This window comes from Cherax quadricarinatus, chromosome 5, assembly GCF_038502225.1.
Source record: "Cherax quadricarinatus isolate ZL_2023a chromosome 5, ASM3850222v1, whole genome shotgun sequence".
Taxonomy (NCBI): domain Eukaryota; kingdom Metazoa; phylum Arthropoda; class Malacostraca; order Decapoda; family Parastacidae; genus Cherax; species Cherax quadricarinatus.
The window spans coordinates 69557463-69583979 of NC_091296.1; the positions used below are offsets into that span (position 1 = coordinate 69557463).

Consider the following 26517-nt stretch of genomic DNA (forward strand, 5'->3'; position numbering starts at 1 on the left):
TTATGGGTAGACTAAATTAATGGCTTACACACTACTTAATACTAGAGAAATTTATCATAGTTTGTTTCAGTTGACATCTGTTTTTATTTAAAGCAGACAGTAAGTAACTCAAGTTACAATCTGGAGATATTATATTGGGACAATTTGAAATTTTTTTGTAGGTTGTGTATATCAATAGTAAATATTTAAGTTATATTATTGGAACGTTTAAGTTATATTATTGGAATATAATATTGAGCGTTGGTGAAAGTGTTTTACAGTATGAAAATGTTACAATATGGTGTAAGGCAGTATTGTTTTGTGCAGGTATTTATACTACAATGTAACAGTATTAAGTAATGTATGAACTTTGGGTATCTAAATTTTGAAGTGTTAAGATTTAGATAATTGGGAGATTTTTGGGCAAATTTAAGTACTGAATATTTAGTTTAGGGTGAGTAGATGGTTTTTGAGAAGAGTTTTGAATTGATGTTCAGATCTGGTTACTTTAGTATTTACTGGTAATGAATTCCAAATTTTGGGGCCCTTTATGTGCATAGAGTTCTTACATAGTGTGATGTGGACACGGAGTACATCAGAAACTGATCTGTGTCTTGTGTTATGGTCGTACGTCCTGTTAAGGTTGGTGAGGAGAAGTCTGAGTGAAGGGTTCATGTATGAATGTAGTATTCTGTGTATGTAGTAGGTACAAGAATAAGTATGGATGTTCTTTACGGTGAGTAGTTTTAGACTTTTGAATATTGGTGGAGTATGCTGTCTGGAGTGGGAATTTGTTATAATTCTGACTGCAGTCTTTTGCTAGGTTATTTGTGGTCTTTAATGTTGTTGATCCCTATGCACAAATTCCATAGGTGAGATAAGGGTAGAGGAGTGCAAGGAGAGCTGATTGTGGAACATAGTACCGTATCTTTGATAGTATGCCTACTATCTTAGAGATTTTCTTGGAAATTTGTTGTATATGGGTCTGGAATTTAAGGCTACTGTCAAGGTGGATTCCTAGGAATTTTCCCTCTGTGCATCTTGTGATGGGTGATCAGTTTAGCGTTATGTTAAGTGGAACATTTGTGGCTCTGTTTCCAAACTGAATGAAATAGGTTTTGTCAGTATTGAGTGTAAGCTTGTTAGTCATCATCCAGGTAGATATTTTCTGTAATTCAGTATTAACAGTGTTGGTCAGTATGACTGGGTTTGGGTGAGAGAAGTATGTTGTGTCATCTGCAAATAATATGGGTTGAGTAGTTGTGATGCATTCGGTAGGTCATTGATATAAATTGAAAAAGAGGAGAGGGCCAAGGACACTTCCTTGTGAGACCCCAACTGTAATTGGTTGTGTGGAAGAGTTAGCTCCATTTGTGTACACATATTGGCTTCTGTTACTAAGGTATGACTTTAGGTGGTTGAGGGAGTGCCCTCTTATACCAAAGTGTGTTAATTTAATGTGCAGCAAATCATGGTCGACTGTATCAAAAGCTTTACGTAAATCAATGATGATTCCCAGCGGGACTTCTTTCTTCTCGAGAGCGGTGTATATTAGTTCTAGCATATGTATAATAGCATCATTCGTGCTTTTATTAGTCCTGAATCCAAATTGAGAGGAGTTATGTCTTGAGAGATGAGGTAGGAATAAATCTGCCTATGAATTAATTTTTCAAAGATTTTAGAGAGCAGAGGTAAGTTAGATATTGGTCTATAGTTATTCAAGTCTGGTTGATCTCCGTGGATCAGGGTGACCCTCGCTATTTTGAGAATTGCTGGGAAGGTGGAGGATTCGATGGATTTGTTAAAGAGTGTTGCAGTAATTGGTGGCAATTCTTGAGAAGCTTTTTTGTACATAAAAGGTGGTAAATTATTTATATCTCCTGCCTTGTTTTAAAGGGTGTTGATGATGAACGAGACTTCTGTTGGGTTGGAGCTAGGAATAGTGTATGTGGGTAGGTACCCGTGAGGTAGTCTGATGGACAGGTGTTTGAGGTTTGTATTTTGCTCGCTAGATTTTTTCCTATGGTGGAGAAGAAAACATTGAGTCTGTGTGACGTTTCAGTAGGTGTGAGTTGGGGTTCATCTCTTTTTGTTAATTTGACTGTTTTGCTTTTGGATATCTTTTTAGTTCCTAGAATTTCAGATAGAGTTTTCCAGGTATTTTTCATATCACCTTTTATGTTATGTAATCCGTTCTCATAATACAATTTTTTTGACCTTATCAGGCTGGTAAGGACTGAGGAGTAACGTTTAGAATAGTCTCTGGTTATTTGGCCCATTCTATACTGTTTCTCATTTAGGTTCTTTGTGTTAATGGATTTAAGGATGATTGGTGTTATCCAGGGATTGTTCAGTCTCTTGGCTGTGATCTGTTCAGTTTTTTTAGGGCAATGCTTGTTATAGAGGTAGTGTTTTTTTTTTTAGAAAATTATTAATACATTCATCAGTAAATGTATATGTTTCTAGCTCATTATTCCAGTCGATGTTATTCATAGTTGTTATAAGGTTATTAACTGATATCTCATTATATAGTCTGAAGGGAACGTTAGTAGTGTCTTGGGGCAATTTACCTAAGTTGGTTGATCTGTGTTGTCTGTGATAATGCCGGAATTGTGCCGGAATTATGACGGAATTGCGCCGGAATTATGACGGAATTGTGCCGGAATTATGACGGAATTATGACGGAATTATGACGGAATTATGACGGAATTGCGCCGGAATTATGACGGAATTGTGCCGGAATTATGACGGAACTGTGCCGGAATTATGACGGTATTGTGCCGGAATTATGCCGGAATTGTGCCGGAATTATGCCGGAATTGTGCCGGAATTATGACGGAATTGTGCCGGAATTATGATGGAATTGTGCCGGAATTGTGCCGGAATTATGCCGGAATTGTGCCGGAATTATGACGGAATTGTGCCGGAATTATGACGGAATTGTGCCGGAATTATGCCGGAATTGTGCCGGAATTATGACGGTATTGTGCCGGAATTATGACGGAATTGTGCCGGAATTATGCCGGAATTGTGCCGGAATTATGACGGTATTGTGCCGGAATTATGACGGAATTGTGCCGGAATTATGACGGAATTGTGCCGGAATTATGACGGAATTGTGCCGGAATTATGATGGAATTGTGCCGGAATTATGACGGAATTGTGCCAGAATTATGACGGAATTGTGCCGGAATTATGCCGGAATTGTGCCGGAATTATGACGGAATTGTGCCGGAATTATGCCGGAATTGTGCCGGAATTATGACGGAACTGTGCCGGAATTATGACGGTATTGTGCCGGAATTATGCCGGAATTCATAGACTCCATTCTAAGAAACACTCTACAAAAACTTAGTGATTTCCTGGATATATATATATATATATATATATATATATATATATATATATATATATATATATATATATATATATATATATATATATATATATATATATATATATATATATATATATATATATATATGTTGCATAGTAGGTTGCAAGCTTGTTCTTGGGTTGTGTTAAGTTGCATATGGAGGGTTGTGAGGTGGGTGACCTGTGGCGCGTGTGTATGTATGTGTGTGTGTGTGTGTGTGTGTGCAAGTGTACGTGTGTATGTGTGTGTGCAGGCCACCAGGTGAGACTTGCAATGTATGCAACACTGGTCCGCGCCCCGCCGGCCGCCCCTGCTGGCCTGGCATCCCCCGCTCAACGCCATCTATTGATAAACATTGTAATCACGCTCCGTTACGGGGTATCACGGAGCATCATGGCCTTATCTCGATTATTTGCCGCTTGTAAGACTTGAAAACCTCCCGGAGCGGCGTGGAGGAGGATGCATGGCACTTGCAGAAGGTCAGTACCAAGTGTCAGCCTCGTTAAGTGGTGTTTGGGGGAGTTTTGCTTTGTTCATATTGCAGCGACTTTGCGGAGACTCGGGACAGGTTATTTATCCTTGAAATCCACCTGACTTTTGAAATGACAGTAATTATAGGCGAACCTATCAATTTGTGCCACAGAGAGAGTTGGTGATGGGCGGTAGGGGCGTGAGGGGGAGTGAGGGAAGAGAGGAGAGGAGGCAGTGGTAGGGAAGAAGCAGTGCCTCCCAAGTTATTGATTGTTGGAGGAAGGCGGCCGTGTGCCACCTCCACCACGGTCACCACCAACAATTTCCATCCCCCACACTCCCTCATTCCTCTCCCTCACTTTTCCCCCACCACTCCCCTTTCTCCACCCACACTTCCTCGTTTAGGTGATGAGTACAAGCATCTCACTTTTTGGTTCCCTTAGGTATGAATGCAGGTTGCAGGTTGCATGCATGGCTGATCATGTCTACCCTGATTTGCATATGTGAAACAGGGCACTTTGTCCTGTGGTAGTGACTGTGGTGGTATAGCCACACCTGCACTCTAATCAATATGCTACATGAACTTGAGGTTGTAATGGTTGCAGACTGTCACAGTCTCTCATATCACCTGTCTTCCAGTCATCAGGGTCCACAATCAGAGAAATTTGCTTATTTAAAGTTTGGCACTCTTAGAGAGCAGTAAATTAGTATGTTGTTATGTAATAATGTTCAGTGGCATGATTTTGTTTTCCTTTTTTAACTGTCATTAAAATTTTATTATTCTTTATTATATACAAATGCAAACTCCTTTTTAATTATTGTTATTATCACAGCCTATGAATACCAATGTTGGTCCTGTATTAAGTCTCTTCTTTCATCTCTAGAATAATCAGTTCACTTCAGATTAGGACTGCAAATATTGCTCAACTAGCCAAGCTAAATCTGTCATCAGTAACACCAACAACATTTCATTATTTTACTGCAATGTCAGATCTCTAAGCAAACACTAAGATAACATTAATGCATTCTTAGAAACCTGGCTAAAGCATGATACTCTAGACATTTAAGATACTTTATACACTTATATCAGGTACACAGCCATATACAACTTCACCCCTAATCAGAAGGGAAGTGGAACTGCAGTCTGCTACATTTATGAAATGAAACATACTAACTCAGCATGTTAAAGAAATGAGGTTGGTGAATACATACCTGCACAAACCAAAAGCTTAAAGACTCCCACATACTGTATAATAGGAGCTGTCTGTAGGTCTCAAGAGTAACAGGTAACTTTGGTGACACTAATAATGGCCTGATCATAAACATCAAACTAAATAAACATCACCTGATAATCTCAAGATACTCAAATATTAACCTCATTCATTCAGAAGACCAACAGATAGTTGATTCCCCGAGCAATTCTTCGTATGATTGCATACTAATACCATAGATAATCAGACATACAAGAATTGTGGCAGCAGCAGCTTCGCATAACCATATACGGACAAATAAACAAGTTCTTAAAAGCTGTCATTGACACAGATAACACAACTCATCCCTACCTATCCTTTTGTCACCAATATAACTAAATCACTACTTGAAACTAGCAAAATATCATTCAAACTCCACGATGAGGCATCAGCGAACAGCTTTATCATAGCAGTCAACAGCATTGACTGGCAAAGAGAATATAACAATGATCAAAACATTAACTCAAGTGTCCATTGTGTCCCTTCAAAAAATTGAAAGCTTCTGCATTAGACATTGTCATTTAAAAACGAAGCAGATCACATCAAAGATATTAAAGAGCCCCATAGCAAACCAACAGCATCCTTATATCCTTTACACAAAACATAACTATGAGAAGCAATACAGATTGGAACTAAATTCAAATTCAGATATACTTTATTTCTTTTATGCAGTATTCAGATAATATAGTTTGCCTGTAATAAAAATAGTGTTAGGCACAAAAGAAAACCACTAATGTAGTACATATGCAATTGTATGAATTCTTAACCATATGTAGTATACTTAACCCTTCCCAAGTTGGCTTCAAGTCAGGAAAAAGTACAAAGGGTGCCATTATTAAAATGCTTGACACAGTCTGTTCATGTCTAGAAAATATTGAACATCCAATATAAAGATAAAGATCTTATTTCTTTGCAAAGGTTACAATGTATCTATTTTATTGATCTGAAGAATGTCTTTGATTCTTTAGACCAACAGATCCTGCTGCTCAAATGAGAACATGTTATGTAATCAAAAGCAGTGCTCTCGAGTACGTAAAATCTTACCTCAGCAACAGATACCACCATGTAACCCTTAACAACAGTGCTTTATCTACTTGACCAGTCAGCATAGGGGTGACCACAGAGCTATGTTCTCACTTCCAGCTATTCAAAAGTTTAATTTACTCGGCATACAGAACATCCATACTACTGTGCATGCTACATGTATAATAGGACACTTTTAAAATTATCTTCTGAAATGCTAGAGAATCTTTTTCTGAAAGTCTTGACACCAAAAATACAAAATTTGATGGAAAATTTACAGAATTACACAGGTACACTTTTGGCAATCTGGGCACAATTTGTGCATAGGCAATTTTGTCCAATTTGAGTCCTATATTAAGCTAATTCTAATACTCAATTCAACTCATTTCATAGCAGTTTCATTAGTTTGCCTTTTGTTCTATCAAATATCAGGACTACCCTATAGTGTGTAATAATGTTGGTAGCATTACTGACAATATGTTAGGTAAAAAGACAAGTGCAACTAATGTGACATTTTATTGTGGCAATATTTCGCTTTCCAGGAGCTTTGTCAAGCCGTAACAGCTTGATAAAGCTCATTAAGATACGTACTTGGCCTACAGCAAACTTCTAATCAATATTGAAAAGAACTTATACATAATGTTTGGGAACAAAGCTAAAATATTCCCCAAAATATAAGAGAGAGCAATCTATCCTTACCTCACGTAAGGTATATGTACTTGGGGAACTACTTGGTACCAGCAAAGCTTTACCAAGCCAGGAGCTTTATCAAGCCATAACAGCTTGATAAAGCTCCTGGAGAGGGAAATGTTGCCACAATAAATAATTAATTAATATTTATTTCTACAAGTACATTTACAAGGTATACAGGCCTATCTGACATCAGTGACATACTACTACGTATATAGAAAGCCACTTGTTATGCAGAGCATTTCGGGCAAATTAGGTCAGTTTTGTCCCAGGATGCGACCCATACCAGTCAACTAACACCCAGGTGCCCATTTTACTGATGGGGAACATAATCATCTGGTAGGAAAACATGCCCAGTGTTTCTATCCTTGCCAGGAATCGAACCCAGACCCTCGCCATGTGAAGCGAGAGCTTTCGCCACCAGGCTACGGGGCACCATAAAATGTCACGTCAGTTGCACTTGTGTCCTTTTTACCTAACATACCCTATAGTGCGCACAGGAGTCGGTTATTTAGCCAATTTTACACTAATTTCAAAAAATTACATTCCAGTCACTATTCATTAATCATGTCCCCAGGCCTCTGATTTATAACACCTGCTCTTCATCATTACACAAAACAATCAAAGTTTTAACCTGTTTCTCGGATAATACAATATAAGAATGAACTAATGAAGAAGGTTGAGTGTGGTGTCTCAGGGGCACAGGTATGTGAGAAATATGGTGTTAAGAAACTGTCTGATGTCTGTGGAAGCAAGGACATACTTATAGACTGTGCTCTTAAGTTTAGTGTAGATGCCAGTAGAGCTTTGCACCTCATCTCTCCACCATGAAAGGGTAAGTAAAATTACTGTAAATTATAAGAGTATTGTACAGTACAGTACAGTATTGTACTGTACTGTACTGTACAATACTCTTATTTTTAGTGTCTAGTTGTCTTCTACACCAGTAGACCAAGTCTTCTAGTTCTGAAGAAACCTGGACAGTCATGAAAAATTTATTTAATAATTCAGAATATTTGGATAGTCAGGAATATCATACATCCCCTCCCCCTCTTTAGTCTGTCAGTGAGAGTGTTCACTGTGTTATAGTTTGATAAAGACAGTAAATAAAGATGAGTCAGAGTATGTGAGACACAATATAAGTACTGTATGGGTAAAGAACCTTCCCAGTATGGTATAAAATTATGCTGTACCAAACAGCAGTGAAAGTGATTCCAGAAGTAATATGTACACATGTATTTTAGTTTGACAGTAAATAAAAACACACCAACTGTATATGGAGCAGAAACATGCCTAGTCCCTTACAATTTTGTATAAATGAGCACAAAGTCCATTTTCGTGAAAAACACACTTTTCTAAGTGTCATAAAATACATCTTTTAATTGTTCTGTAATATTTTTGTAAGTAACATTGCTAATTTTTCTTATTTTCTGTTATTTTTATCAGTATTTGTGGTAGGGAAATGCTCAGCTACCTTTTGTATATCGCTTCTTTAGCCATTCATGCAGTGATGGGCCATGCTAGTATGTATGGTAGTCAGATTTGCCTTGTAGGAATTAGATCATGTGGCTGGTGACTTAAGATTTAATATAGACCTGCCAGCACACACTAAATTCTTGTTCATAACACTAGCATATCAAGGTTAATACTCTTGAATAATCTTAAATTTTGAGATTCATGTGTGCATTTCTTCACAGTTTGGAGATATTTATGATTCAGTTATCCAGATTGCTCATTTTGTGAATAATTATTGTAGTATAGCAGAGTTATTCCTTGCCATGATATCAAATGTCTTGTCAGATACAAGAAAACAGCTGAAAATTAGACATTTGGATGCAATTTGTTTTTATTTCATTATTATTCATGTCTTTAACCTTCTTTTCCTAAAGTATGTTTCCCCTGCTTTAACCAAAAGTGCCTCTTATCACCATGAACATTGGAAATAAAGTATAGTTAATCTTTGATTTAGCAGACAATATCCAGACAGTGGACATAGTCTGGAAATAGTGGACTTTGTTGTTTCCTGAATTGTTCGTTATTGTTACTATACACTGAGTAAATTAATTTTGGAAATAGCAAACTATGTTCATTATTTTCAGAATTTTCATTATTGTTACAATCCAGTGGGTAAATTGCTTTCAGAAACAATGGAAAGCCTTTATTATTTCCAGAAAGTGTCTGTTGTTATGATCATGGGAAAACAATCTCATTATTCTTATTTAGTGGATACGTAATTGGCATTACAGGCTGTTACACTTCCCACAGTAGTTCGTTAAATTAAGGTATCACTGTATTAATGATGCTGTACTTTTTACCTTATTCTCCTGTATATTATATTTGTAAGCAAGATATCAATTTTTTTTTTCTCTTTGCAGAAAGATCCTGAACTGTGAAGCAGTGATCTGATCTGGCAATAACTGTTGAATCTCACACCAGTGATAAATCTCTCAATACTCAGCAGTCAAACAACATTGACCATGGCAGCTACATGAATCCTTATCCAGTGATAGTGTTAAGACCTTGATGGACAGTGTTTATCGTCTCGTTACTTAACGTAAATAGATATTAAGGATGCTACCTTAGTAGAGCTTAAAGTGTGAGAGTGCAAATAGAAATGGTAGTAATGTATGTTCGGTGTAAGAGAAAATGAACTCGATGCACAACAGTTTTGGTGGGTCTGGAGGGTACCCGGGGCCCTACCCTGGCTATGTGCCACCCCCAGCTGCCCTCCCCTACTACAACGGCTACCCAGGTGACCTGACTCAAGTATCCAGCCCCTATTATGGCAAGCCAACTGCCGTCCCTCCAGGTTATTCCTCAGGCATGGGCAGTTACTCTGCTCCACCCATCAATAACTCTTCTATGTACTATCAGCAGTATGGGCTGGGTTACCAGTACGGCTACACAAAATATGGTCTGGGTTCGGGGCTGGGTTCGAGCCTGGGCTCCAATCTTGGCTATTCTTCAGAGCTTGCAGGAGCCTCTGGCATCACCCCACCATCCCTGGGTGGTCTACAGGCTCCTACCACTGACCTTGGGCTAACTGGCTCAATGTTTTCTAAAGGAAAATTTAGTGGAGGACAAGGAAGTCCTTCACCTCTGGCCAGTGGATTGGGAGTGGGCCATGGGAGCTCATCATCTCTTCTGTCACCTGTTACTTCCACTCCTCCATCACCGGGTCCACACAACTTAACAGGTAGTCTTGGTGGCACTGGAGCAACACCAAGCCCACCAGTAGACGTCATTGAATCCAAGAAAGATTTAGACAAAATGCGCCGCTGTCAGGTGTGTGGTCAGGTGTTCCGTCTGATGAGTGAATGCTTAGCACACATGAAGTCTGTTCATGCAGTACATGAACCACCACTCAGTATGTACAGCCTGCAACATGGTGCAGGGGGTCATCTTAGTCAGTCTCTCTCTGCTACTTCCTCAGGAGTTCCATCATCTCTCACCTCTAGCTTAGGTCCTCCCAACAACACCAGAACAGGTGGAGTGGGTGCCCCAGACAGTCCTCTTATGGCATTAGAACGTATGGGATGGGGGGAAAAACAGGGCCTACTTCCTTCATTACATGCACCCCCATCTCCCCTTACACCTGCCTATACCCCTGCCCCAGCTGTCACCCCCGGGCCACAACACCCGTCCACCCAGCACCTTTCTACCCAGCGCTTGTCCACGCAACATCCATCAAGCACCCATCACTCATCCCAGCATTCTTCTCAACACCCATCCACCCAGCACCCAGCCTCCCAGACCCCACCTGCCCCACACCCTTTGATGGAAACAAATCATGGTGATCACCACAACTCCAGAACCCCCATAAGTAGCTTATCCATGACATATTCAATGAGAGCAGACCCACATGTATCTCAGGCCCAGATTAGGCATGCTTTTCCTGCCTGTTCTGTATCAGAAAATCTCTCTGTGAATGATTCAAGAACAGAGGCGGCCTTGAGCTCGAATTATATCAAGCCTCGAAAAAGTAGCTCTTATTCTGTATCCAGTATCATAGGAGAAACCAATGAAAGAATAGGTGAGAGAGGGAGTACTTTGTCTCAAGAGCCTCCCAGTAGTTACACAGGCCAAAGTCCGTCAAGAAGACAGCAGTCCCCTGCCACAAGACCAGTGACAACAGAGGTATATGAGCAGCATAATAGTGTTGCTGAACAAGCACAAGATAACCATTGCTCTCACACAGTGTCTCGGATAACTAGTGAGGAGTATTCAGTACAAGATAGAGAAATGACTCAAAAGGACCAAATCATGTCCAATGAGCAGAAGCGTCAACAACAGCATCATCATCATCATCATCATCTTCATCAGCAGCAACACCAACAGCAGCAGCAGCACCAACATCAGCATCAGCAACACCATCAACAGCACCATCATCAGCATCAGCAAAAACATCAACATCAATCAGAAGGACAAAAGAGCCTACTAGTATCCCATGGCACTATTGACAGACACCCTGAAGAACCAAAAACTGCCTCGGCAGACGATATGAAAGATATGCCTGAGGACTTGTCACAACATGCCTCATCCTCCCCGGCACACACTTATCCTGCTCTGTCCTCACATAATATATCTAGAGATGACACCTCACTTGAACATGAAGAAATCCATTGCGACAAGCAAGACAGTAAAGCCCAACAAAGTAGACACCAAGAAAATACGCTAGAGTCTCGGGTGAACTCTCCCCCACAGCAGAAAGAAGAGGAGCAGATTAGTGTTACAATTTCTAAGCAGCAACAACTAAGTCCTCAGAATAATGTGAATCAAGAGTCCATATTACACTCTGATACAGTTACCTTGGCACCAAGGGAACAGAGCCAGCAACAGCGGAAACAGTCATGGAGTCCAGCACAGCAGCAAAGCTATGGACAGATGTCACAACAGGCAAGTTACCAGCAGAATGAACAACAACAACATCAACAACAGCAGCAGCAACAACAGCAGCAGCAGCAGCAACAACAACAACAGCAACAGCAGCAACAACAGCAGCAACAACAACAGCAGCAGCAACAACAACAACAACAGCAACAACAACAACAGCAACAACAACAACAACAACAACAACAACAGCAACAGCAACAACAGCAGCAGCAGCCAGCACAGCAACAGCCAACCCAACAACAGCCACCACAGCACCAACAACAGCCACCACAGCAACAGCACCAGCAGTCATCACAGCAACAACACCAGCAGGTGCCACATCAAATGCAACAGCCTTCGCAGATGCACCAGCAGTCTCCACAACAACACCAACAACCACCACAGGCACAGCAACAGCAACAATCACCACAGCAACAACACCAGACACAACAGCACCATCCCACTCCACAACAACGCCAGCCACCACAGCAGAGTTATCCTAGCTGGTCTGGTAGTGTAGGGTCAGGATACTCTGGGCCCAGTGCTCAGTATTCTTATGGATATTCTCAGGGCAGCAGTGTTCAGTCTAGCACAGGAAGTTCACATTCCCAGCCTCCAATGGCAGCACATAAGTCTTCAAATTATCACCCAATGCAGAATAATTATTCAGCACCATATGGTGGTCCACCAGGTGCTGGATACCCCCCAGACTTAGCCAGTAGAGGGGCATCAAGCCAACAGGGTTATCCTCAGAGTCTGTGGTACACTGCTGGAGGTGCACGCATGGATTCTAAAACAGGCTGGAATCTTTGGCCCAGCCAAGTTCATCAGTCTTCAGGGTTCCCTCAGTCATATGGTCCTTATTCTTATCCATCTTCCAGTCAGCAGCAGCAGCAGCAAAAATCACAGTTGCAGCAGTCATCACAGCAGCAGCATCCACAGTCTTCTCAACTTCCACAGGCATCACAGAAGCATTCACAGCAAATTCAGGCACCACAGCAGCATCAGTCACAGTCTCAACAAATACCATCACAACAAATGCTGCAGTCTCAGCAGGGTCAGATACAGTCTCATCCACCCCAGCCAGCTCAGTCTCAACCATCACAGCCACGAACTCCGGCACCACCATCACAAGCTCATACCCAGCACCAACAACCACCAGCACAACCGCCAGCACAACCACCAGCACAACCACCAGTACAACTGCCAGCACAGCCACCAGCACAACCACCTCAGTCATCTCCACAACAACAACAACAACAACCACAACTCACATCCCAACAATCCCAGCTACTTCCACAATCTCACCCTCCACCACCCGAGTTGCATCAACAAGAAGCCCAGTCTCAACCATCAAATAACCAACTTGAAGAGATGACCCAGCAGGATCTGGCCCAGCAGGATCTGGCCCAACAGGATCTGGCCCAGCAGGAGCAAACTGAAGAAGAACAAACTAAGCAAGAACAAACTCTACATGAACAGGAAGAAACCCAGCATGATCAAAAACAGCAGGATGAAATCCCACAGGTAGAAATAAAAGAGGAGCAAACACAGAAAGACCAAACCGATGCTGAACAAACCCAAGAGGAACAAACTCAAAAGGAGCAAACTGAGCAGGAGGAAGCCCAGCAGGAAGAAATTCAACAGGAGAGACTGCAGCAAGAAGAACTCCAGCAGGAGGAAGCCCAGCAGGAGGAAATCCTGCAGGAAGAGATCAAACAGGAAGAAACACAGCAGGAAGAAACCCAAGAAGAAGAAACCCAGCACGAAGAATCTCAGCAGGAAGAACTACAGGAAGAATCTCATCCAGAAGAAAATCAACAAGAACAACCAACAACCAGTCACAGTGGGGAGGAGGAAAGTGATAGCTTTAGTCAGAAGTCAGTTGAGAATAATAGTACTTATCAACACCAGGAAGATCACATCACAAATAATGCTCTTCCCAAAAAACCTCTGTATAAAATCGGTCCCAAAAGTAGAACTCTGGCTGCTAAACAGTATAGTCAGATAGATGATCTAGAGGACTATAAATGTACAATAACAGTACATGAAAATGGTTCTGTTAATGGTTACGGTGTTTTACCTACTCATCCTCTGGCAGTCAAAAGTAATTCACAGTCTTGTGATTCATCTGATAGTGAAGTTAATAGCGAAGATGGCTTTCCAACTTTTGTGCAGCTAAGACCAGCCAAAAGACGCTGGAAGAGCCAGAGTCGGGAAGGAGTGTTCATTGGGCCCAAACGTATAAAACAGGCTCGTCTTGTGCGTGAGCGACAAGAGCGCCGCCATCGCAGTCTCCAGGAGCAGCTACGACAGACAGAATTAGAGGAAGAGATTCAGGCAATTAGAGTAGAGAAATCCAGCGAAGAAGATGGCCCACTTGGCAATATGTTAGTTCAGTCATCCATAATCTTGGCAGATTCACAGATGGAGGAGCAGGACAATGTAGAACAGTGTATTGCCTCAATCAAAGCCCAACAGCTGGCCATTAATTCTTCAGATATCAATAATGACTTAGAAAATTGTGATAAATCATCCTTTAATGCATCTGGACAAATAGTTGGGAAAAAAGCTAAGAAATCACACACAAGCAAGGTGTTCCACAATGAAAACTCAGTGATCATCAAACACCTTCCTTCCACAGTGTCTAAACGGAAACTTAGGGCCAAAGACTTTAAGTGGAGTCATTACATCAAATCTATGAGATATTGGTGTAGTGACTGTGGCCATGGCTTTAAGAATCAGAAGGAAGTATCCTCACATTCTGAAGACAGGTGCAAGTGGAATTGTCTCTACATGCTCGAGTGCTACGTCATTGTTAAAGATGTTCAGTCACATCCACATTATGGACCCAAGGTAAGTTTTAAATGTTTATTAGTGGTTAATTTATAGTTTTGTTTCTGTGTAGATATATGGTTGATGTATGTTTGCAAGCTTAATAAATGGATTTTCCAGTGCATATAGGAAAACTAGTAGTGCACCTTTTATAAAAGAATGCTATAGATAGGAGTGAAAGGAATAATGAACCAATGTTATACTGGTCACGTGGGGGAATGAGGATAAGATAAAACTTGGATTGGTGAATGTAATGATCATTCATTAGCCTTGGCTCAGTGGTAATGTGCACATCTCATGGTTGTTGGAAAAAAGTTGAGGTCCCACACTTTACCTTCCTCACATGGTCAAATATTTTGAAGAGTGTAATGAATGCTGGGAGTAAAGAGGCAGAAAAACTGACAGCACCGAATGTAGATGGGCAGCTATAAAATATGAGCCCTTGCAAATGTGCTATTATAAATAAAATAAGGTAAATACAAAATAAGAATGTGTTTTATGCTGACAACTCTAAGGTTGTTATCCATCTAGATAACAATTATTTCTTCTCAGATAATGAATAAATTTCGTTATTTACATACCAAATTATCATTCCTGTTTCTCCCACTAAAACAAATCATCTTTGATGAAAACGTAGTCTGATGTACTACCCAAACACAAGCACTTGTCTGGGGAACATGTCCAATAGTCAAGCTATTAGTTATTTCCAAATTGTGGAATGCTTAAAAAATGAACATTTTTCTCATCTTTTTTTTTCACATATTGATACTGAACCAGACAATTTGTCATCATAGCCACTTTGTTTTGATGGCAGTAGCAAGAAATGGTAAATGGCTTGTAAATAGACTTTATTTAACCCTTTCATTGTCAAGACCTCCCCTGCTCACAAACTTGCTCTCATTGTTGAAAATATACAAAAAAAAAAAATTATTTTTTTCTTATCAAAATCTTAACAATAATTTTCTGAGTGTTATAAAAGAAAAAAAATTGCGATCAGTAGTTACCAAGATATAAGAGGCGTGAAGTTAACAGAAAATGAACCGCTTACGGCAACATTGGTGACTATCGCTCACTCGATAGTATTATTTTTACTTTTATTCTATTTTTTCTTTTCTTTTCTAATATTTTATTTTTTCAAGTAACTTTTGTGGCCTGTAAGACCAATATAATGTATATATATCCACTCGTATGCAACATAATAACTGCACAAATATTGTTATCATTATATTGTTTGAAAAACTTGTTTACACAAACCCACCCTGTCTTCCCCACCACCCACGCTGCTTTCCCCACCACCCACGCTGCCTTCCCCACCACCCATGCTGCTTTCCCCACCACCCACGCTGCCTTCCCCACCACCCACGCTGCCTTCCCCACCACCCACGCTGCCTTCCCCACCACCCACGCTGGAAATAAGGCACTTTGACTTTTTTGGGGGTTATTCTAGGCAATCTACACATATGCTGCTATGCATGATAGTTTATGTAACTGTATTCGTGTATACCTGAATAAACTTACTTACATGCCGTCTTCCCAACTAACCATGCTGTCTTCTCCACCCACAACATCTTCCCTACCACCTATACTGTCTTCCCCTTTCACTATCTGTATCTGTATCTGGTATCCTGGGCATTGCTTGCAGTCACAAACTCCTCAAAACCATGAAATTCATCTTCACTGACACTTCCATCTGTGTTAGAACTATCACTTGGAAAAAGAAGAGTCCCAAATTCGCCAGGGAGTGAGGTATTCCTTACTGCTAGGCATCATGAACAAGGCGTACTGAATTGGCACTCCCACAATGCACTGCGGCCTCCCAGTTTTTTTCACACTGCTCTCACTGAGCGCACAAACCCATTCTCTCACATGTAGGCCTGTCAGCTTTCTCTCACCAGATCTGAAGCTGCTAGAATTTTGGCGTAGTATTACGGGACTGACACTGGCTTGCAAGCCGTTAATAGTAATATTATGGGACCAACAGTGAAAGGGTTAACATTTTCAGTGTTAATTACATGCATCAGATTACACATCCAGCATTTGTAACCCTCTCAGTCTGGAAGTTGCTTACTTGTAAGAATAAATTTTAAATGACATTGTTAATCATGATATATTTTCAGGTTATGACCAGAAAGACTTGTAATGTTATTTCTCTTCCACATTAAAAGCATTGCACGACTGATATTCCTGGCATGTCATCCCAGATAACTAATGTAGTTTGTGTTATGCTTGCAGCCAATAGCTTGAAAGTCTTAATATTGATAGTATAGAATACTGTTATTTCTTGATTTTTCTGCTTTTCCTGGCCGCTTGATTGGTTCTTGTTCTCCATAACACAAACGCTTTATTTGCAAGGCATTTTCTGACAGCGTACAGTCTATACTACTGTAACAAACACAAGCTTTATTGTGCAGTATACAAAATGCAGTCAAGACAATTATGAGAAGAAGATTGGGACATAAGCATGGTGACTTGTCAAGGTCTGACTTTAACCTTTAAACTGTCCAAACGTAGATCTACGTTTTTTCAACATTTGAAAGTATGTAAAAAAAATGTAATTTTTTTTTTTTACATTTGAAAGCATGTAAAAGAAACTTTGATCTACATTTTCTTTTATATATTTGAAAATATGTAAAAAACGTAGATGTACTTTTGGAGCACTACGCATGTGAACGTAGATCTACGTTTGGACAGTTTAATGATGCTATTATACACATGCTAGAACATATATACACTGCAATAGAGAAAAAAGAAGTCCCACTGGGGATCTTCATTGACTTACGTAAAGCTTTTGATACAGTTGACCATGACTTGCTCCACGTAAAATTTGCACCTATTACATACATAGAACACTTAACTCTGATATTAACCCTCCCCTCAAACATCTCCTTGCCAACCTCAACAGAACACATGACCATAACACAAGGCACAGATCACTCTTTGATGTTCCTCGTGTCCATCTCACACTTTGCAAAAACTCAATGCACATAAAAGGCCCTAAAATCTGGAACTCATTACCTGTAAATATAAAAGAAACACTACCTGTTTATAAATTCAAGTCTCTTCTCAAAGATCACTTACTCACCCAAAACCAAATAAATACTGAATAACTGAACCTTATAAATTGTATATCTTAAATGTTTCTCACAATTATATCACATAAATGTTAAACCTAAAACCCAATCTAACTTTATTATTTTTTAAATACACTACCTAACAGAATACTCCATTCTACTGAATGTACAACAATGCATACAACCATATGACCTGTCTTTGTAATACTCACTTGTGCTTTATAGTAATCTGTTTACATTAAAGTTTTATCACCGATGTCATCATTGCTTAGTTCATCTTAAGTTAATTTTAAGCCAGCCCGTAATGCTATGCATAGTATAAGTGGCTTTGGCATACTGCTCTTTTCTGTATTTTTTGTACCTCTGTATGTGTGCACAAATTTTTTTAAATAAATAAATAAATAAAAATAAAAATGCTGGAACGAACACCATGAAAGGCTTTGCTGTGATGATTATGAGTAATAGCATGGGATATTCAAGTGAACGTAGAATTTTTTTTAATATTTTAAAGAGAAGATTTTTGCAAAATCCAAAAAGCAGGTATTTTTTTTTTATATGGTATTTATTACATTCTTAGAAAGTAGAGTGTATGCTCTGCTGTCCTGAGCATTCAAATCTATTATATTGTATATTATTTTAAGCAGTTTTATTCTTTGTTTGCTAACAGGTCCAAGAGCTTCTTGAGGAGTATCAAGTGGATGGGCAACACAAGTGCAAGACATGTGGAGAGATTATAGCCCGTAAAGCAGACTTCCTGGTGCACGTCGACTCCCACAAAGACTTCATGCCATGGGAGTGCACCATCTGTGGCACACGTTTCAAGATCAGAGGCTCTCTTAAGGAGCACCTGCGTTACACGCACATGAAAGGTCGTGTACCGTGCCTCAAGTGCAACAAGGTGTTCCCCACCTCTACACTACTGAGACAGCATGTTAAGGTAGGCACTCTTTAAATGCTTCAATAATGAATGTTCTTCATCTAGTATTACATACATTGTGCGTGCATTTTTTTTACATACAGAAAGGGACATCATATGTAGAAATTTTCCCCAAACATTTCAAAACTTACTTTTCCTTGATATATGCCAGATTTTTTAAATTTTGGTTAATATATGTATTCACAAAAAAAATTATTTTTATGTGACTGTCTTGTAGCTAAGAGCATACCATTTTATAAAACGAAGAAAAACGAGACATATAGCCCTAAATAAAACTGAATGGTTCAACAGCAGGTGCTGGTAAGTCATGGAAAAAAGAATGAAGAATTTGGAACCAGTACAGAAATTTTCAAACGAAAACTTACCAAAAATTCCAACAAGCCAGGAGTAATAGTGCGGTACAGACATAGGGAGAGAAGAAACAAAAAAAATTAAGAAGATAATGGCAGATGAGAGCAAATTGAAACCAAATCTCCCATTCAAGTTTGTAAAAATAAGATAAATATGCAAGGCAACATAACAGCCGAATTAGAAAAGTATGCGTACATGACACCAAGTATTCCATGTAGTATGTAGTTGCAAAGTATTTACAAAGTAAGTGAGACCAGGTACAGTATCACCCAGGGATCTGAAGCAATATGCAAAAGAACCAAGACAGTATTTCTCAGACAGCTTCCTAAACAACCCACCAGGCATTTAAGAGTTACTGTACCCAGCTGATAGCCCCTACAGGTGTCATGAGTTACTGTATGAGAAACACTGATATAAACTATTCACTCTGAAAAAAAATTGGGACTTCATTACAATAACATAAACTGGAAAATAAACTGGAAATAGCAAACATTGTGCTGAAACTTAAAAAGTGATTGGACAAAGACTGTACTTTATGCCAGTCTTGTTAACAAGTGTTGTAAAGAGATGAATAAGACATGTGCAACATTAAGCCTCCTCAGCAGGCTTCTTCAGTCAAGTACAGATGCAACTTTCAAGCTGGAGATAGTGGAAAAAGTGAAGAGAGCATTTTAAGGTGCTCAGTATTTTAGCCTTTATAGAAAGTGTTCAGTTCTGTAACCTTGATAGATATTCACTCTCTTAGCCTTGATTGAAGGTGTTCATTTCCTTATCCTAAAGCAATGGCATGAAGATGGAGACTTGTATATTAGAGCCAGAAACTTGAAAAGGTCATTAGAGAAAGTAGATAAAAAACCACGAGAGCAGATGCTGCTAAAACTTAATTTATTTCACATCGGCAAAATCTGGTACAGTATCTGGAAATTTAATCATTATTAAGGGATATGGCTGTCAGTCAGTTTTAGGAAAAATGCAAACTATTGAAAATTCTTATTACGGTGGCAGTACTTTCTGGGAGATTTGACTCTTCCAGCTCTGTTTATAAAAATTTCAGGCCCAATAATCCCCTTGCTTAAGCATTTTTCCCACAGGAAGGACAAGGCACTCTATACCCCTACACATCTTTCTACCTGATGATCTGTTTCTAAGCAAATATTGCTAAAATTTGCATCTGCAAAACTCCAGATACTCCATCAAACACTTAGGTGGTGACTTGTGCAAGCCCAAGTGGGTTGTAGCACCAGACCAGTTATCCTTGAGCTTGTGATGTTCATCTTGCTGGGGTTTCTTTACCTCGTTTGTACTTTATAAGTTTATTGATGTTCTTGGTATGGTATAAACTAAATCATTCTTTGTACCACATGTAGTGTACCAGGAAATGCTAAAAGGATAGTAAAAGCATGGCAAGAAAAACAGAGAATGTGAAAAGCTGTGTGGTTGACACATAACTTGGAGACAGTTTTATCTGTCCATCGTGCTAAAACATCATAGTCATTCCCAACAGACCTATCTGTTAGTAATCAAAACCAGGCAGAGCCTAAAATTCTTACAAACGGAAACTGGGATTTGCATTATGTAATAAATACATAAGAGATAAAGAATGAAATTCTTTTCCCTGACATAATGAGTTATACTGCATATATAATTTATACGAAGATATGTTATTTGAACAGTTTATATGCAATCACTATTTTCCTAATGGTCAGGGAGGAACCTTGCATAGGACAAGGGTTTCATTCCTGAAATTAATACTTCGTGTGATTTCGCTATATACATAAGATGAATTTTTTTTTATCTCAACAGCTATGTCTCACCAAGGCAAGGTGACCCAAAGAGGAAAATACATTTGTCATTTTTCATTCTATCTCTTATCTTTCCAGAATTTTGCTGACATCACAATTCAAATTACCCTCCGACTGCAACTTCCGTCTCCAGGACTCAGGTCTGGCTAACCAGTTTCCCTGAATCCCTTCATAAAAGTTACCTTGCTCACACTCCATCAGCATGTCCATTAAAAAAACACTTGTTTCATTTGCTCCTATCTAACACACTCATACAAGCCTACTGGATGCTTAAGCCTCCAAATCTCAAAACCTCTTTTACCTCCCCCCTCCCTTGAACCATTTCCAGGAGAGCCCTTCTACCTTCCACAACAGATTTATACACTCTCTTTGTCAGCCTATCCCTCTTCATCCTCTTTGCATGCCCATACAACCTCAACCACCCCTCCTCACCACCTGACTCCATATTACCTTCTAATTTTGACTTCAAATGTTCTGCTTGATGTTCACAACACAAATTGCTTTTAAACATGAAATCTTCAGTGCCCCTAGCCTCCTCTTTTCTGCAGTATTCAAAAACCAGTGCCCCATTCTCACATAATGTTGGTACCACTATACTCTGGTACATTCCTTATTTTTTCCTCTCTCTCCAAATTAAGTACCTCTCTTTTAACATGCCTCATCACACCACCCACTTTTTTCCCCTTCATCTATTCTGTGACTTGTTTCACCTTTTGTAGATTCATCTGCTGACATGTCCACTCCCAAATGTCTATATCAGTAGTACTTAACCTGGGTTCGATCGAAGCCCAGGGGTTCAGTGAGTCAGTCTCGGGTTCGGAAGAGGTAGGTAGGTAGGTAGGTAGGTAGATGTGTGTGTGTGTGTGTGTGTGTGTGTGTGTGTGTGTGTGTGTGTGTGTGTGTGTGTTTGTGTGTTTGTGTTTGTGTTTGTGTCTGTCTCTATCTCTATTTTTTTTTTTTTACACAGTGTTTGACAAGGTTAGGTTAACCCTTTCAGGGTCCATCCCGTAGATCTACGGCTTCACGTTGAGTGTCCAAACCATAGATCTACGCCAAAATTCTAGCGCTGTCAAATTTAGCACGAAAGCGCTCATAGGCCTACATGTGAGAGAATGGGTCTGCGTGGTGGGTGTGCGCCATAAACAAAAAATCTAGGCGCCCGCATATAGCATTGTGGGAACGCCGGCTCAGTTACCCTTGTTCACCATGCCTCATCGCAAGTCAGCTCTCACTCCCCGGAAAATTGGGACTCTCCTCTTCCTATCTGATAGTTCTGACACTGATGGAAGTGGAAATGAAGACGAATTCTACGGCTTTGATCAGTTAGTGACCGAAAAGAATGACCAGGATATCGATAATAGTGCAGAAAACTCTGACGATCCTCAACCTTCTACCTCTGGTGTGGGCACTTGTGACTCAGGGTCGATTGTTCCTCAATGCAAGAGAAAACTAATATTTTCGCGTGGCCAGGCCTCTGACTTCAGTAATGATGATGATAGTGACGTGGATTGTGATTTTATTGCGCTCGACGATCATTCGAGTAGTGATAGTGAGGAATCATATTCACCAGTGAAGCGTCGGTATGTTCGCCGCTGCATGCGCTCGGGTAGTGTACCCTATGCTGTGCCCAGGGGACGGAGTACATCCCGGAGTACATCCCGTGGCCCTACACCAGTTTTAGGTAGTGATAGTGAGGATGATGTGGCTACACTTGGCATGGATAGACCACAGGCATCAGTGGATGGTGGTAGTGGTGATGGTAGTGGCACCGCCATGCGTGACTCACCAGCCCACGCTGGGACCCACGCTGCTGACTCGTCAGTTCAAGGACAAAGCGGAGCATCAGCCACCAGCCCACCACAACCACAACCACCCGCAAAACCAGCCTATGATGTCCAGTATCCACCAGCAAACCGTATGTGGGATTGGCAGCAAAATCCCAATTTTGTTCCCAAGCCTCACCACTTTGATGACTCTCAAAGTGGAATTCTACCTACTTGTCCCCTTGGAACCACGGCCAATGAACTGGAATTCTTTGAATTATTCTTTGACCAGCCATTGATGGAAACTATTGTCAGGGAAAGTAATAAGTATTTTGAGTACACCATGGCAAATATGATCATATCACCACAGTCAAGACTACACAGGTGGAAAGAGATGACTGTTGCAGAAATGTATTTGCTTTTTGCAACAATAATGCTTATGCCTCATGTCTATAAGCATAATATAAAAGCATACTGGTCCACAGATCGGCTAATTTCTACCCCGGTCTTCAGTGAAATCATACCAGTGAACAGGTTTATCTTACTCTTACGTATGTTGCACTTCTCTGACAAAACCAGGCCTGACGGAAGTGACAGGTTATACAAGATTACAAATGTTTTCATGTATCTCAAACAAAAGTTCAGCATATACTTTAACGAACTATTCCATTATGTTCAGGTGCCAGTACTGATCTTATTGTGAAGTTGACGAGTACAAACGCACTTACATAAATACACTTACATAATTGATCGCATTTGGAGGTGATCTTTGATTTTAATTGTCTCAAAGGTAGACTGTCATTCAAGCAGTATATACCGAGCAAGAGGAAACGTCGTCACGTGAGGTCACAGACCCTGAGCTGCTTTGGGGATTAGCGTGGACGGTTACAAAGCATGGCTTGCTTCTGCAGTGTTTTAAAAATTGAGGTTGGAGAGTTGTGTGGGGAATGAGGCTTCTAGCAGTGAGGTGCAGTCTGTCTCTCGCTGTGAGGAGGCTGTAGTGGGGGAGGTAGCAACGGCTACCAGCAGTGAGGTGCAGCCCAGCACCTTCTACAAGTGGCGAGTGGTTCACAGTAATGGGAGTCGTATCAGAGTAAGGAAAGTTAAGAGTGAAGATCTGAAGGTAGGAAATCGCTTCTCTGTTCTTCAGGATGAATGTACTTCAGTGGCCAGTGAAGGTGAGGGTTCTACTGCCCCTGCTAATGGAGGTAAGCGCATTCTTGTGGTTGGTGACTCTCGGGTAAGATATATTGACCGTGCTTTTTGTAATAGGAATAAGAAGATGAGAGATAGAGTGTGCTTCCCTGGAGCTGGTGTTGGGGACATTGTCAACAGGCTGGATAATATCATGTCAGGTAATGGGAACAAGCCCATTATCTGTCTCAGTGCTGGTGGAAATGATATTGGGAAGGGTAGGAGAGAAGAGCTGCTAGATAAGTACAGGTCAGCTATAGATTTCATTAAGTCTAAGGGAGGGATCCCAATCATATGTAGCATCTTGCCTAGAAGGGGAGTAGGAAATGAATGGTTGTCTAGGGCAATTGGTGTAAATTGCTGGCTAGACAGATACTGCAAGGAACTTGCAATCCCATTCATTGACAACTGGAACAACTTTTATGGCAAACATGATATGTATGCAAGGGATGGGGTACATCTCTCTGGGGCAGGGGTGGTAGCACTTGCAGACTCGATTGAGAAGGCCATTGGTGAAATGCCTATGATTTTAAACTGATGGAAGATAGAGGTATGGGTGTGTGTGGGAAACAAGCAGGTTGCAACACTAAGGTTGGAAACAGTAAATGTATAACAGGCATTCAGCATGAAGTTATAAATAAAGACAATAGATCAGGTCAGCAAACAAAGGGGGACAGCAGAGGGCAGCAAGGGACTAGCTCCCTTAAGGTTTACTATACTAATAGCAGGAGTGTAAGAAATAAGATAGATGAGCTAAGATTAATTGCAAGTGCAGGAAACATAGATATTATTGCTATAACAGAGACCTTGCTCAATCTGAAAGATAGAGAGATGCCCTCTGAATGTCACATACAAGGCTATAAATTATTCCACACTGACAGGGTCAACAGGAAAGGTGGTGGAGTAGCGATGTATGTCAGACAATTTAAATTGTTGTGTTAGACAAGATATTAAATTAGAAGCGTCAGCCACTGAATCTGTTTGGTTACAGCTTCTCGAGGGCCGAGAAAAACTAATTTTGGGTGTGATTTACAGGGCCCCAAATCTTGATAGGGAGTGCAGTAAACTTCTATGGGACGAAATTCGTAAGGCATCTACATACAAAAATGTTGTGCTAATGGGAGATTTCAACTATAGACAGATTGACTGGAGCAATTTGACAGGAAATTTAGAGTCTGGTGACTTTCTTGATATGATCCAGGATTGTTTTTTAAAACAGTTTGTGACAGAGTCAACTAGGGGAAATAACCTCCTTGACTTGGTTCTTGCCAGTAGGGAAACACTAATTAATAATCTTGAGGTTAATGATGAGCTTGGGGAAAGTGATTACAAATCACTCAGTTTTAATATATCATGGAATTCCCCTAATAATGGCAATCAAGTCTCCGTCCCTGACTTTCGCTTGGCTGATTTCATAGGACTGAAAAATTACTTAGGTGGGCTGAACTGGAATGACCTGACTAAGGGTCAGGTAGGTGGTGATGGTTGCCGATATGATGCTTTCCAGGGCATAGTTCTAGCTGCTCAGTCAAACTATGTTCCAAATAGGGAAATCAGATCAAACAAAAATGATCCTAAATGGATGAACAATAGATTAAAATATCTGATTGGTCAAAAGAGAGGCATATATAGGCAAATCAAAAGAGGAGAGGGGCAGTTAAGAAATCGATATATTCAGTTAAAGAGAGAAATAAAAAAGGGAATTAGAAAAGCAAAAAGAGATTATGAGGTTAAAGTTGCAAGAGAATCGAAGACTAACCCAAAAGGATTCTTTCAGGTATACAGAAGTAAGATCAGGGACAAGATAGGCCCACTCAAAAGTTCCTCGGGTCAGCTCACTGACAGTGATAAGGAAATGTGTAGAATTTTTAACACATACTTCCTCTCAGTTTTTACACAGGAGGATACCAGCGATATTCCAGTAATGATAAATTATGTAGAACAGGACGAAAATAAACTGTGCATGATTAGAGTCACAAGTGACATGGTCCTTAGGCAAATAGATAAATTAAAACCTAACAAATCCCCAGGCCCTGATGAACTGTATGCAAGGGTTCTAAAGGAATGTAAAGAGGAGCTTAGCACACCTTTGGCTAATCTTTTCAACATATCACTACAAACTGGCATGGTGCCAGATAAGTGGAAAATGGCAAATGTGATACCTATTTTCAAAACAGGTGACAGGTCCTTAGCTTCGAACTATAGACCAATAAGCCTAACCTCCATAGTGGGAAAATTTATGGAATCAATAATTGCCGAGGCAGTTCGTAGCCACCTTGAAAAGCATAAATTAATCAACGAATCTCAGCATGGTTTTACAATGGGGCGTTCCTGCCTTACGAATTTATTAACTTTTTTCACTAAGGTATTTGAGGAGGTAGATCATGGTAATGAATATGATATTGTGTATATGGACTTCAGTAAGGCTTTTGACAGGGTCCCACATCAGAGACTATTGAGGAAAATTAAAGCACATGGAATAGGAGGAGAAATTTTTTCCTGGATAGAGGCATGGTTGACAAATAGGCAGCAGAGAGTTTGCATAAATGGGGAGAAATCAAAGTGGGGAAGCGTCACGAGCGGTGTTCCATAGGGGTCGGTGTTGGCCCCCCTGCTGTTCACAATCTACATAAACGACATAGATGAGGGCATAAAGAGCGACATCGGCAAGTTTGCCGATGACACCAAAATAGGCCGTTGAATTCATTCTGTCGAGGACATTCGAGCACTCCAGGAAGATTTGAATAGACTGATGCAGTGGTCGGAGAAGTGGCAGATGCAGTTTAATATAGACAAATGCAAAGTTCTAAATGTTGGACAGGACAACAACCATGCCACATATAAACTAAATAATGTAGATCTTAATATTATGGATTGCAAAAAAGATTTAGGAGTTCTGGTTA

The 26517-nt window shown here is 40.2% G+C and overlaps 1 protein-coding gene across 2 annotated transcripts in view; it reads left to right on the forward strand.

The window, feature by feature from the left end:
* Positions 1-3608: 3608 nt before the first annotated feature.
* LOC128684981 (alpha-protein kinase 1) overlaps positions 3609-26517 on the forward strand; it is a 65905-nt gene continuing 42996 nt past the window's right edge. For both annotated transcript variants that reach the window (XM_053771393.2, XM_053771394.2), the window contains exons 1-3: positions 3609-3834; positions 9165-14517; positions 18235-18504. In XM_053771393.2, coding sequence (XP_053627368.2) covers positions 9436-14517; positions 18235-18504 — 5352 coding nt within the window. In that variant the 5' untranslated portion in view covers positions 3609-3834; positions 9165-9435. The remainder of the gene's footprint in view (positions 3835-9164; positions 14518-18234; positions 18505-26517) is intronic.